Source organism: Falco peregrinus, chromosome 3 (genome assembly GCF_023634155.1).
Source record: "Falco peregrinus isolate bFalPer1 chromosome 3, bFalPer1.pri, whole genome shotgun sequence".
NCBI lineage: Eukaryota > Metazoa > Chordata > Aves > Falconiformes > Falconidae > Falco > Falco peregrinus.
In genome coordinates this window covers 75,769,158-75,781,092 of record NC_073723.1, presented here as the reverse complement: position 1 = coordinate 75,781,092, position 11,935 = coordinate 75,769,158, and the positions used below count along the sequence as shown (strand labels likewise).

Sequence of the window (11,935 nt, the reverse complement as noted above, 5' to 3'; positions counted from 1 at the left end):
CCCCCCTCCTCAACCTTCCCCTCGTCCCTGCCGCCCGAGCGGGCGGCCGGGAGCGCTCAGCACCCGGGCAAGCCCGTCGGTTTGCCCCCCTCGGCTTCCCCCCTCCTTCTCGAGGCTAATGGGCCGCCCCGGGAGGGGGCGGGACCCACAGGTAAGTGACAGCGACAAGGCTCCGGCGCGGCCCCCCCGCTCCCGGGCTGGTAGGTGGCGGTCCCGCTCCGCGGGCGGCGGGCGGGGCCGCGCCCCTCCTCGGGCCGGCGCTGGCCTAGCGGCGGGGCCGGGGCCTGCGGCGCGGAGGATCCTGGAGGTCGTCGGGACGGCGGCAGCATCAGCTACCGTGCCGCCGGCCGGGGGAGGGGAGGGCGGTAGCAGCGGCGAGCCCCGGGGCGGCGAGGCTGACCGGCAGGGAGCCGGCCCGGCGGCGTCGCGCTGCTCGGAGACCCGCCCGCGGTGAGCTCCCGGCTGGCGGGGCCGCCGTGTGAGGGCCTGGGGCAGAAACGGCAGTCCCCGCAGCTGGCGGCGGGCCGCGCAGGAGGGCGGCTGCTCACGCCGTGTTTCTCTGCTGTAAATCTCAGGTGCCTTCATGAATAATTTAAATGACCCTCCCAACTGGAACATCCTGCCGAACCGGCGGGAGCCCGGCGATGAAGGCAGCAGGTGGAACTACGCCTTGCTGGTGCCCATGCTGGGCCTGGCCGCCTTCCGTAAGTAGCGCCCGGGCCTCTCCGCGGGCGCCGGGGCTTGTGGCCGCTCCCGGGCACTCGCCCGCCAGCCACAGGGCGAGCTGAGGTGGTGCGGGGCTAACGCCGGACCCCACCGGGGAGGGTTCCTCTGGTCGGATTGTAATGCTATAACCAGGGAGCACTGTTCACAGCACTAAGGCAACGGCCATTTTTCACACATGGAATCGAATCCATGTTTAATAACCTCTGATTTACAAACCTGTCTCGGAAGAGCGGACATACGGTGTGCTACAGAGCCTAACCTTGGTGACAGCCCAAGGAGATGCAGAGGTATGTTTATTTCCTGGGCCTGGAAAGTTCTCTGCAGTTCCTGCATTAGAAGCCTCCAGTTTGTTTCCCCATAATTTTATTTTCCTCTTTAATCTAAGAAGTGTATGTATTAGCAGTAAAAGACACGGGGAGATTTTACTTCAAAAGAAATACGACCATTTAAAGTGACTTGCTGTGAACATGGACCCACAGAAATAGATTTTGTGGGATGTGACTAGAAGTGAGTATCACTGGGGAGGGCAGGAAAGAAAGTTTTTTACCACTTAATAGCTTCTTTAGAAGCATAGTTAATTAATCATTCCCATCAATGTTATATGTGTTATATCTGAAGTCTCCTTTATATATGACAGGTTGGATCTGGACCAGAGAATGTCAAAAAGAAATAGAAAGAGAAAAAAAAGAATATTATGAAAAACATTCATCTTTACAAAAAAATCTGGAAGCCAAATATCGGGATATAATCACAGAAAATCGTCGCACGGTTGCTCATTTGGAGTTGGAGCTTGAAAAGGAACGCAACAGAACCCTGAGTTACCGTGAAGCCCTCGTGTCCCAGTCTCGCAAACTAGTAGAAGAAAGAAGGATCCTAGAGCAGGAGCAGGAGAAGTTAGAGCGAGAAAAACAAGTCCTTTTGCACTCAGGAGCAGAAGGTAACTTGTACCAAAGTTGTCTGGCAAAGGAAGAAGAGTGGCAAAAGAGAGCCAATATTTTACTAAAAGAATTTGAAGAGGGACTTAAAGAAAGACAGGACATCTACTGCAGTCTTGTTGTACCCAGAAGCCAGAGACTAGAAATAGAGAAAAATCTGCTAGTTAAAGCAGCAACTGATCCTGTTGCTGTGGCTCTACATATGGAAAGTGGCTTAAAAGATATTTTCAAACATGATAACTACTGTGGCAATCTACTCAACAGAAGTAAAAGTCAGAATGGAAGACTTATGTGGCTGTATCTCAGATACTGGGAACTAGCTATTGAACTACAGAAGTTCAAGAGGGCAGAAAAGGCCATGTTAGGAAAACGATAAGCAGAGGAAGTAACGGGATTTCATGTCATCCACTGTGCATAGTAGGGACAATCACAGTTGTAGTCTGAAGCTGTTAAATTCTCCTACTGTGTTTCAGTTTCTCTTCTTTGTTGCACTTGTGTTTGCATGGGACGTGTGCCGTGTTGGTGCCTTTCCTTTCACTACCAACAGATGCCCTAGTGAGCTATGCATGCTCTTAAACTCTGTGAGTGTGTTTGTATTGCAGACTGCAGCGTAGTATAGAGATAGGCCAGCTTCCATAGGTAAAAGAAGCAGCAAGACAGAACTCTGTTTAGAGTGATTTACCTAGTTGGTGGTCATGCTCCATCAACAGAGAAGTGTGACAACTGCCATAGCACATTGTGTTCCTTATCCCTGATGTTTTATATGGTGTCTAATGCTATCCTTTTTTTTAATTATTATTATTTTAAAGTTAGGGGGTTTTGTTTAAACAAGACTGATTTTGAGGCAGATATTTGGAAGACACCGTGTTTGAGCAAGCTGCTTGCCACATATATCCTACATGTATATACATACATTTATATAAATATACATGTGTATAAATATGCATGTGCGTATAAGTGTATGTATTATTATTCTGAGGGGAGAATAGTATCATCATGTTTCAAATTAATCAGTGTTGCGCTGTCTTCCAATTTAATACACAAATAGTACTTTATGAATGAAACATCCAAAAGATGCTAATTAAAATAACAGAGGAAACAGATTGATGAAATTCTCATTGGAGCTAGAGATCCATGCTTGAGTACTAGAGAGCGTATAAACTCAAAGTTGTATTCTCATCATACTAGAGATATGTTAAGAATACTTAGGCTTTTTTCTCAGTCAAGGTTTCAGTTGTAACCCAACAGTCTGCATCCATTATAGATGTCACCGTGCTGCTGCCTCTACATCGCAATGCACTGGCTGCTACCTGGTTAGCCTGCAGGAACCTCCGTGGGTTACAGCCATTGCATCTGCATCTGTTCCTTGGACAGGTCCTGTTTGTAATTTGCAGATAGGAACCTAAATGCAACATGCACTGGTAGCCCCTACCTCCCTCTCCAATTGTCTCAGTTCTCCCAAAATGGAAGTATACTTTTCCACAGCTTAAATTTTGAGCTTATGGTTCACCCCTTCTTGTATACATGACCATGAAAGCCTACAGATACACAGGCTTTGCAAACTTTTAAGAAAGGGGGCTTTTAAATTAGCTTTAAAGTTAGCACGGTAAAATAAACAGATCTACATATATTAAAAAAAAAACCAACAAACCCACACAACACCCAACAAGCAGAAAAAAACAAAACAAAACCCCAGTGCATTTCCATGCTTAAATCCTTTAAAACTCTGAGTAGTCTTTGGGTCCTTGTAGCAGTAAGAACCACCTTCATTTTCAAATATGCCAGGTAGCTGGGATACTAACCTTTTTCTTCTTTCTAATCCAGCCTTAGACCACAAAGGGGCAGTGTTCACACTTTTGTTTGTAAAATCTGGCCTTTGTCACTTGACTTTGGTTAGTGTTGGTAGCTTGTCAGTTCCTTAATTAGAAGTTCTTTACTGAGGGCTGGACATTACAAACAGGTTTGCTTTAGGCTATGAGCTACTGCATGGCTCAGAAGCAGTTCAGCTAAGTGAATGCCCATCCAAGTTTAAAAGAGACTCCAGCAGATGCAGGGTTTTCTCTTTATTTCCTCCTGGTTTCACTTCAGTCTGGACACAGAAGACAGCAGATAAATCTTTTGAAGCAACGTGTGCGACCTAATCCAGTTACTCAACAAAAATATCTTAACATGAAAAGAAATTCTTAAATAGAATATGTGTTTCCCAACTACTCTGTTTTCCAGTTGTGATTTTGCTCACTTTGAATTGATTTATTAGTCTCTAATGCATTGATTTTCTTTTGTGTTTTGTTGTGTTATTTTTAAATAAAGTCCTAGTAGATAGACCAGGGAAGGGGGGAGAGGGGGGAAGAGGTACCATCACAAATGCCTGAGAGGCCAAAATTTGTCTGCATGCCAAGCATATGTGGGCTGGGAGATGAGAACGCAACTGAGTTACTACTTTGTGTGACAGCCTGAGCCAAGCTGCTGTAGCTACCTATATGCACATGCCCTAATTGCCCAGTAGAACAGACTAGTTTGAATAACTTAATCTGTGTGTAATTCCTTCAGGATGTGAAAAGTGTGTGACCACACCGTTGTGGTGTATTTGATATGTAGGTGTAGGCAGTTAAGCAACGCAGCTGACAAACAGCAGCTAGTGAATCAATGCCAGTGCATTTGAGATTCATGCCTTGAATTTGTACATATTCATTAGTTACTAGTATTAAAAGATCAAACATTTTATGCTTTTTCATTTTTTTCATAGTTTGTCACCACTCGGAATGCTTAAAGAAAATGTAATCGAGGGTAAAATACTTTTTTCGGTATAAATGCATTAAGTTGAGGCATCGTACACTCAATTGTATAGAGTTGGATTGCAATGGTTTGATACTCAGTTTCACTTATTTAGAAGTGTCAATTATTTGTACAACTAATTGTTGAATTATTGTTCATGGACACTTTGCAGATTATTAAGACTGAAGAGTTATCTGAGGACAATTTTTAGAAGCAACCGCTTTAGAAGCACTGGTCCTATTAGTTTCTACCAAAACTCATGTTTATCAGTCTGTTACATGTTTTTTAAATATTCCCCCTTTGTAGGCTGTTATGTTGAAAGTTCAAATATATGTAGAACGCAAGAATAATTTGTTTTCAAAAGACCTAATGAATTTTTTTGTTATGATAATTGTCACTTACCTGTTAAACAATAAGAACTAATAAAAACCCTTACATATTTCTGCAGTTTTGTAACTTGAGCAAGGTGTGTAGGAGAAGTGGAATTTGCTATTTTATTTCAGCTTTCCAAGCACACAATTTTAAGGTTTTACAAATTGGACAATTTTTAATTTGGCATGTAAAAAGTTTTGGTGCTGAGAAGAGAGTATGTTGGAAAGTTTTGTTCTTTCGTAGGAAAGAACAACATCGTTAAACAGATGAGCACACCAACTTCAACTGAAGATGAGTGATTAAAGATGACCATCCCACTGAAAGACTGGGGTAATTCATTCTGTCTGTTATGTAGGGTATTGTCTTCCTCCAGAATCCCTTGGATATCTCATTCTGCATGTCAGCTCCTTTTTGTTTCCCTGTGTGGATTTTCTCGTCTTCCTGCTCTGTGAAGAACTGCAATCCAGCCACTCTGGGACAGTGCTCAGATGCTCTGGAAGTCCGTTTTCCCTTCATAAAAGATCCTTAACCTCTGTATTTGACACAATCCTTTGCGTTTACCCATCCCTCATTATCACAGCCAAGTTACCACCAGTCCATACCCCTCAGGGCAGTAGCTGTGTTCATATGACTTTATACATTTAGACATGGGTAAGGAAACACCCTGAGATGTCTTGTGCTTTCAATAAAAGCAGAAATCCCTATGTTCTCTCTGGTCTGTTGTGCAGCACAGCTGCTGTCCTGGGTGCGTGCAACACAAAGAGAAACACAAAACACACTCTGGACGTCACAGAAACTAGAAACTCAGTACTAAACTGAGTGCTAGAAAAGGGAAATCTTCCTTAGAAAATGCTCCTGAAGCAGGGCAGGTAAAGAGGAGCAGCCCAGAGGATCTGGCCTTCTCTCACTCCTTTTGCCTGAATAGGATCTGTCAGAAGAACACTGACATGACATGTCTTGCTCAAAGGGATGCTGTGCTCTGGAAGTGAAAACTCTTTTCAAGTCCCTCTGGAGAGAAGGGTCTTAGGAAGCCACTCTTTGCCTCTTGCTCTAAATCATGCTTTTGAGCACTCCTATATGAGGATGAGAAAATAGTGAGTGTTCCTTTGCGAGGATACAAGGTCGAAACAGTGGTCAGCAGTTCGGGTTTTGTGGCTATATCAAAGGAATTTGAGTTACTGCTGTGATAAAAGGATGAAATTCAGGTTTACTCTATCGTTACCGTGGTGCAGCTGGATGAAGGCTGTGCCTGTGTGCATGCTGAGGCCAATTAGTCATTAATTGACTGACTACTCCAGGAGGTCTCCAGCTAGTCACTACATAGCTGGGAAGACAGATGGATCGGCAAAGAAGTAACACACTGAATTTAGGGTAGCTTGGCAATGAGGAGATCAACTGATCTGCTAGCCACTTCAAAACAAAATCAACTGATCACTGCAGGAGCTCTCCCAGCAGCTGGGGCCATGCCAGAAGTTTCCCAGGGAGCTCCTGCTGATAGATGGGAGTTCTGCTCCTCGAGCTGATAGATGCTATCGGAATGTTTAGATATATTGCTTAACTACTTGGGGTGAAGGACCCAGTGCACAGCCAGGGATTTCCCCAAGGAGTTTCTGTTGTTGATTACGGAATTGACCAAACCACGTGTAATTTTATATAGTCAGTGGAAACCATTCCTGCCTATGAAAGGATGGGCAGGTGTGGCTGTCTTTTGTCCATAGTTAAGATGTGTTTCTAACATAGTTTAAGATCATCAATTGATCTTAAATCATCAATCATCAAATGACCACTGTAGTGGTCAGCTAGAATTCACCGGAACAACAGTTTGGGGAGTCTCAGTCCATCTAGCTGAAGACACCACGGAGAGATATTTGCAACATCAGCATCCAGGCAGCTGTCTTGGTCAAGAGATTCGCTTCTCCCTGTGAGCATTACCCTATGCAAAATATCTCAACAGAAATAATAAACATTCTGTCTGTGAATGTGTGCAGCCATGTGTTCAGTCAGTAAAGTCCAAGTGGGAGAGTGAGAAACCATTTCCCAGCACAGAAAAGATTCAAAGTCTTAGAAAGCAGACAAATTGGCCTTTTAAACTGATAACACCTAAATACATTTTGAAGGAGAAAAAAGAAACAAGAAAAACCTCAGCACCTGACCTAGATGAAGTAAGTTTAAAAGACCTCATGCAGACAGACCCCCAAAGGACTGGTATTAGTAGAACTTTGACTTAGGGATTGTACAGGAATTGTAGAAGAATTATAGAGTAATGAAGGCAGGTTAATTAACATTGATCATATACAGCTGTGGGCTTGCCTCAGGGGCAGTGGGTTGGCTGACCTGGATAATGTGCAGCTGTGGCTGGTTCCAGCTAAGTAGTTAAATAGCTCTAAGAGGTATGGAAGAGGAGCACTGGATGAAGAGAGACCTGGAAGAAACTGAGGGAGGAGCAAGAAGAGGGAAGACTCTGGATGTAGCAGAGGCAAGAAGTAGGATGGACTGGCTTAAAGAGGATGAAGAAACAGCACGAACAGTAGATGGACTTTTGAAACCTTGTGGGGTTTGGTGGCTGTGCTGGGGCAAGGTGTGGGAGCTACTTGTTGAAGCTAACCTGGTATGGGATGGTAAAAGCCTTGTTGCAGCCGGCTAGTTTTGATAGTGCTGCGACAATGGATGGTAACATGCATACTGAGTAGTTCCAAGGAACACGAACTATTTTGATATGGGAATCAAATACTCTGGCAGAACTGAGAGACCTATTGCAATCTAATCAACCATCTTAATACTCCTACCATGGATTCTGACAACCAGGATAACAAGCTTGGCCTATTAATGGCCAATGGGTGGCAAATAGGCCTTATAGCTGAACCTGGATTCTCTGAGAGTGTACAGTCACTCCAAGTAATCATTTGATATGCCAGGAAAAAACCACAGCCCTTGTGGGCAGTATTCTCAGAATGGCTGGGGCCCCCGGCTCAGTGGTACATGAATGTACCTTCTGGTTCTGAAGTTAAAAGAACTATCTGAGAACATGGACAGATGAAACTTGTTCTGGAAATACCATCACTTTTCTGAAACTGAAAAAGGATCATGCTGAGCCAATTACCATCAAGGTCAGTGTCAAACAAGGGGTTCCAATGTCACCAAATCATTCCATTACTCTGCAGCCTAGAAAAAGATGGCTATGGATTCCACCAGAGAAAATGCAACAATGTGGCCAAACCAGATTGTCACCTCAGCCTTTGTTGATGGTTTGGTCCTGCCAAGCAACATGTGGGAAGGGATGGAAATCACTGTCTCCCCTTTAGTGACCTTTTTGCATGTGCACTGACCTAAAATGCAGGAGGGAGAAATGTCATGGCTTTGTCATCAGCTCCAGCCATGACACTGACACAATCAACTGCAGCCACTGGAAGGTGTTGAATATAAGCTGAACACAGTTGCATCAGGAGTCTCTGAAAAATACCCCAGGTTGAAAATTTACCTCTGGTTAGAGACATCTAAATCTGAATATTGAAATTTGATTCTTGGTTTTCTAGCATGGGAAAAGCTCTGTCAAAACCTTTACAGCAGACTTTGGAGACATACGCGGTACCAAGACTCACATCCTTGGCAAACCATGTAGGCACAAAGGGAGCATTTTGGACCTTAAGATCAGAAGGACTGTCAGAAAACAGCCACCCCTTTCAGCTTGTACATGCTTACAGTACAACAACACTAAGGGTGGTGGCTGACAAGTCACAGTGTGGCAAGCTTTATTTCAAATGGACAAGTGCAGTCATAGCATATAATCCTGCTTGCAGGGTACCACTGTCTGAGAAATTACTGTGGAAGGAGTTGTGCAAAAAGACTAATTGCAAACAGGCTATAGATAGCCACTGGAAAAAGTGAAAAGGTGGAACAATACTGACAAAATACTGGCTAGCTACTGTGTATAATGTTAATGGCAACAACCAAACAACTAAGAGTAAATGATGCCTCTGGAAACAATCTGTGAAAGAGTCTGAAGAGGAATTGCGACCTGCCATGAAGGCCATTCACTGTTGTGTTCCCCCAACAGCCCCGTGCTCCAGGCTGATCCCAGCCCAAGCCCTCCAGCTGCTGGAAAAATGCTTTTTCAACCTTCTCTTTATAACTGCTCCTGTAAGATTGCATTACTGAGACGCCTCACCTCTAAACTTCACTTGCACAGTCAGAATGAAATCCTCAGCTGCTTCCTCTTGCTAAATGCTACCTCCCCCTTCTGGCTAACGGCACTTCTAGCCAGCAGCCTCAGCAGCACCCTCTGTTCCCATAGAATCATAGCATCGTTTAGGTTAGAAAAGACCATGAGCTCCTCTGGGGCGCATCTCTGATGTTCCACAGTTAGAGCTCTCTGGTCCAAACACAACTAGAGCATAATAACAAGAAAGATGAGGAAAACCCGTGGTGTTCAGAGATGAAGACAGAACGAACTTGCCTCCACCGAAGTGGGTATTGCAGTAGACCTCTATGCCAAGGTGACATGCAGGAGTTGGATGTAGTTCAGCAGCCTGTCAGCATCTCATGCCTACTGCAGCACAGGCAGCGGAAACAGTAACAACCTTGATTAAAGAGCCCTGTTTGTTGCTTAATGAACATGGCAAGCAGTAACCTACAACTGTCAATGTTATGCTGCCTGCTAGAGAAGAGATGCGTGTGGTGAGAAAGATCCAAGCAATAGTACTTTATTGGCTAAGAAATTTAGCGTGACCCTGGCCATCATGAGATCAGATAATTTGGTGTGGTCCACAGAAACATTTCTGCACCTATGCACCTTGCCTGTAATTCTCCCCAGAGTGATTCTGAAGATTGAATGTTTTCTTCAAAGATGAAAGCAGTATTTTGGGGATCTTCTGAAAGTATGCAGTGCAATATTAAGGACAGCACATCCTCCCTCCCTGGTGTCAACAAGAACAACAAAATAGAGAAGGATGAAGCTGCTGGAGCTGATATTACTTCAGTGAAATATTTATATACAAAGCTGAGGTAAGTATTATGCAAACTACCAGTATATACAAAAATAAAGATTGTGCCTATTTCTGGAGGATAAAAAGGGAGAAAAGTGCTGTGAGCATCAGTGTCAGCTCAGTTGTGGATGAACTGTAGCAGACATGATATTCATAGTTTGTGCCCTTTAATTAGTCTGTGGCTAAGGACACTACTACTTCCCCAATAAACACAGACTGGAAATTTCTAGGTGTGTCAGATTGCTGAAGGAAACTCCCTGACACCATAAAAACACTCCAGAATGGGATGTGTGGGGAAGTTATTGCATATGACATCCTACCTCTATTGTGTTCCCAGTAGCCTGAGACAGTTTCAATGACAGTTCAGTGACGTCCTGTTTCTCCTCTGCAGTGATACTTGCTGGTACAAGAGGACTTCTCTCCCACCTGCTGAAGTTTAGTTGCATGGGAAGAGATTTAGCCCCCAAAGATTATTGGACTTCTCCAAAGCCTTCCCTGCTTAAACTGCTGTGGTTACTTATCAGGGAGAGTTTGTGAACAACAGAGCATAAAACTTAGATCAAGTTAAAGATCTAAAGAAGATTTCTTGGCAATGTAAACCATAACCACCAGCCGTTGATTATTGGCCTTAAAACTAAGCAACTCTGAAACGTTTTGCCTGCATATCTCCTGTTCTAATATGATAATTAGCGTTGCCTGGGCTGAGGATTTTGAGTCTCATCCTGAGCCTGGGGTTCAGTGCTTCCTCTTTGCATAGCTCATCAAGGATTTTACCCATTGGGACCTTGTAAAAGGATTTTGGTTTTTCTCCACGTATTTTAAAAGATGGTCCAAGCAGATTTTGCCAGGGACAAGCCACCAGCGAGAGCATTTCATTTAACCTCTGAATTTTCTTCTTTTTCTTCGTCTTTGCTTTTAAAACATCCTTACCACTTTACTTTTCCAAAAGAGGATCCTGTGCTTTAGGCATTTGGCTGTATAGTTACCACTGTCTTTACATTTCCATCTTTTTTTGTTTTAGGCTTATCACACAACCGAGAGTAATTGTGATCACTGTATATTTTGCTTTGACTACAAAGTAGAAGCTGACTGAAAAAATAAGTATGATTAATGCTGGTGCGATATTGCCTTAGAATCACTAGAGTAAGAGTTTTCACACCAGTGTTTTCTTCAGTACTAAAAAGAGTCAGAAAATAATGTAGTTAATCCTAATAGCATGGTATATTGTAAGGCAAGATTTGAGAACAAATTTGGTGTTCACGGTTAGTTGCCTTTAGCTGCAATCCTCTGTAAATGTCATTCTGAAAATATTTGGAGAATTACAGACTTGTCCTATGTCATACCAGGGATGATGGGATCACAAGGAAAGGGCCATACTGTATCTCATTCCTGAAACTATGACTGGAGGTGAAACACATATATTGCCACTGCTCTCTGCTTTTCTTAATGGCTTCAAATGAAAGGAACTGGGTTTCTTGAAGAACAGGCCGCTGTCCTGCTGGTTGGTCTTTGTCCTCCTCTTCACAGGATGCAGCCAGAAGAGTGCAGTGCCCTCCAGCCCATGGTGGAGGGCAGAAGACAACAGGTGCTTCAGCCAGGTCAGTCAACTCAGCTTGTTCACAGGAGAGAAGAACCTGTCCTCCTCCATACAGGGGTGGCTCCCTGCAGAGCAAGTCAGCTGTGCTGGCTCAGGAGTGCCTGTGCCGGTGTGAAGGGAGACCCCTGAGGGGTCAGAAGCAGGAGCAGCTGCTAGGTGGTCATTTTGGGAGAGGTTGTCAGGCCCCACCTGCACTTCAGGGAAGGATGGCTTGTCTCCGAGCCAGGGACAGTCCCTGTGGAGCCCAGGCTACCACAGACATGTTGGGGGCTGCCTGTAGCCGGGAGCCCCTCCACCCAGGTGGTACCACATCATGGGCCAGACCTGGCCACCCAGAGGGAAGCGAGCAGCTCCGTCCTTGCTGTTGTCTTGATCTACATCCCCAGTATTCTCCTACTGCCGTGTCTTTTCTTAACTGCTACCCCCTCTCATACTCTTTCCTAACATCTTCATTGTCCTGCAAGATGAAAGACATTCTCATATAAGAAAAGGAATATGCCCATATTCTTTCACAAATGTGTAGGTGTGTATTCCAGTGAAATATATGC

At 44.3% G+C, this 11,935-nt stretch overlaps 1 protein-coding gene across 3 annotated transcripts; it reads left to right on the top strand.

Annotated features, from left to right (window-relative positions):
- Positions 1-10: 10 nt before the first annotated feature.
- On the top strand, positions 11-4,883 carry CCDC127 (coiled-coil domain containing 127). 3 transcript variants are annotated; one of them, XM_055799197.1, is made up of 3 exons: positions 11-151; positions 576-704; positions 1,364-4,883. In XM_055799197.1, the coding sequence occupies exons 2-3, from the start codon at positions 584-586 to the stop codon at positions 2,035-2,037; spliced, it is 795 nt and encodes a 264-aa protein (XP_055655172.1). In that variant the 5' UTR covers positions 11-151; positions 576-583; the 3' UTR covers positions 2,038-4,883. The 3 variants fall into 3 exon arrangements, with proteins under 3 accessions (XP_055655172.1, XP_055655173.1, XP_027650265.2); XM_055799198.1 differs by lacking the exon at positions 11-151 and adding an exon at positions 160-450; XM_027794464.2 differs by lacking the exons at positions 11-151; positions 576-704 and adding an exon at positions 711-1,013.
- The last annotated feature ends 7,052 nt before the right edge of the window (positions 4,884-11,935 follow it).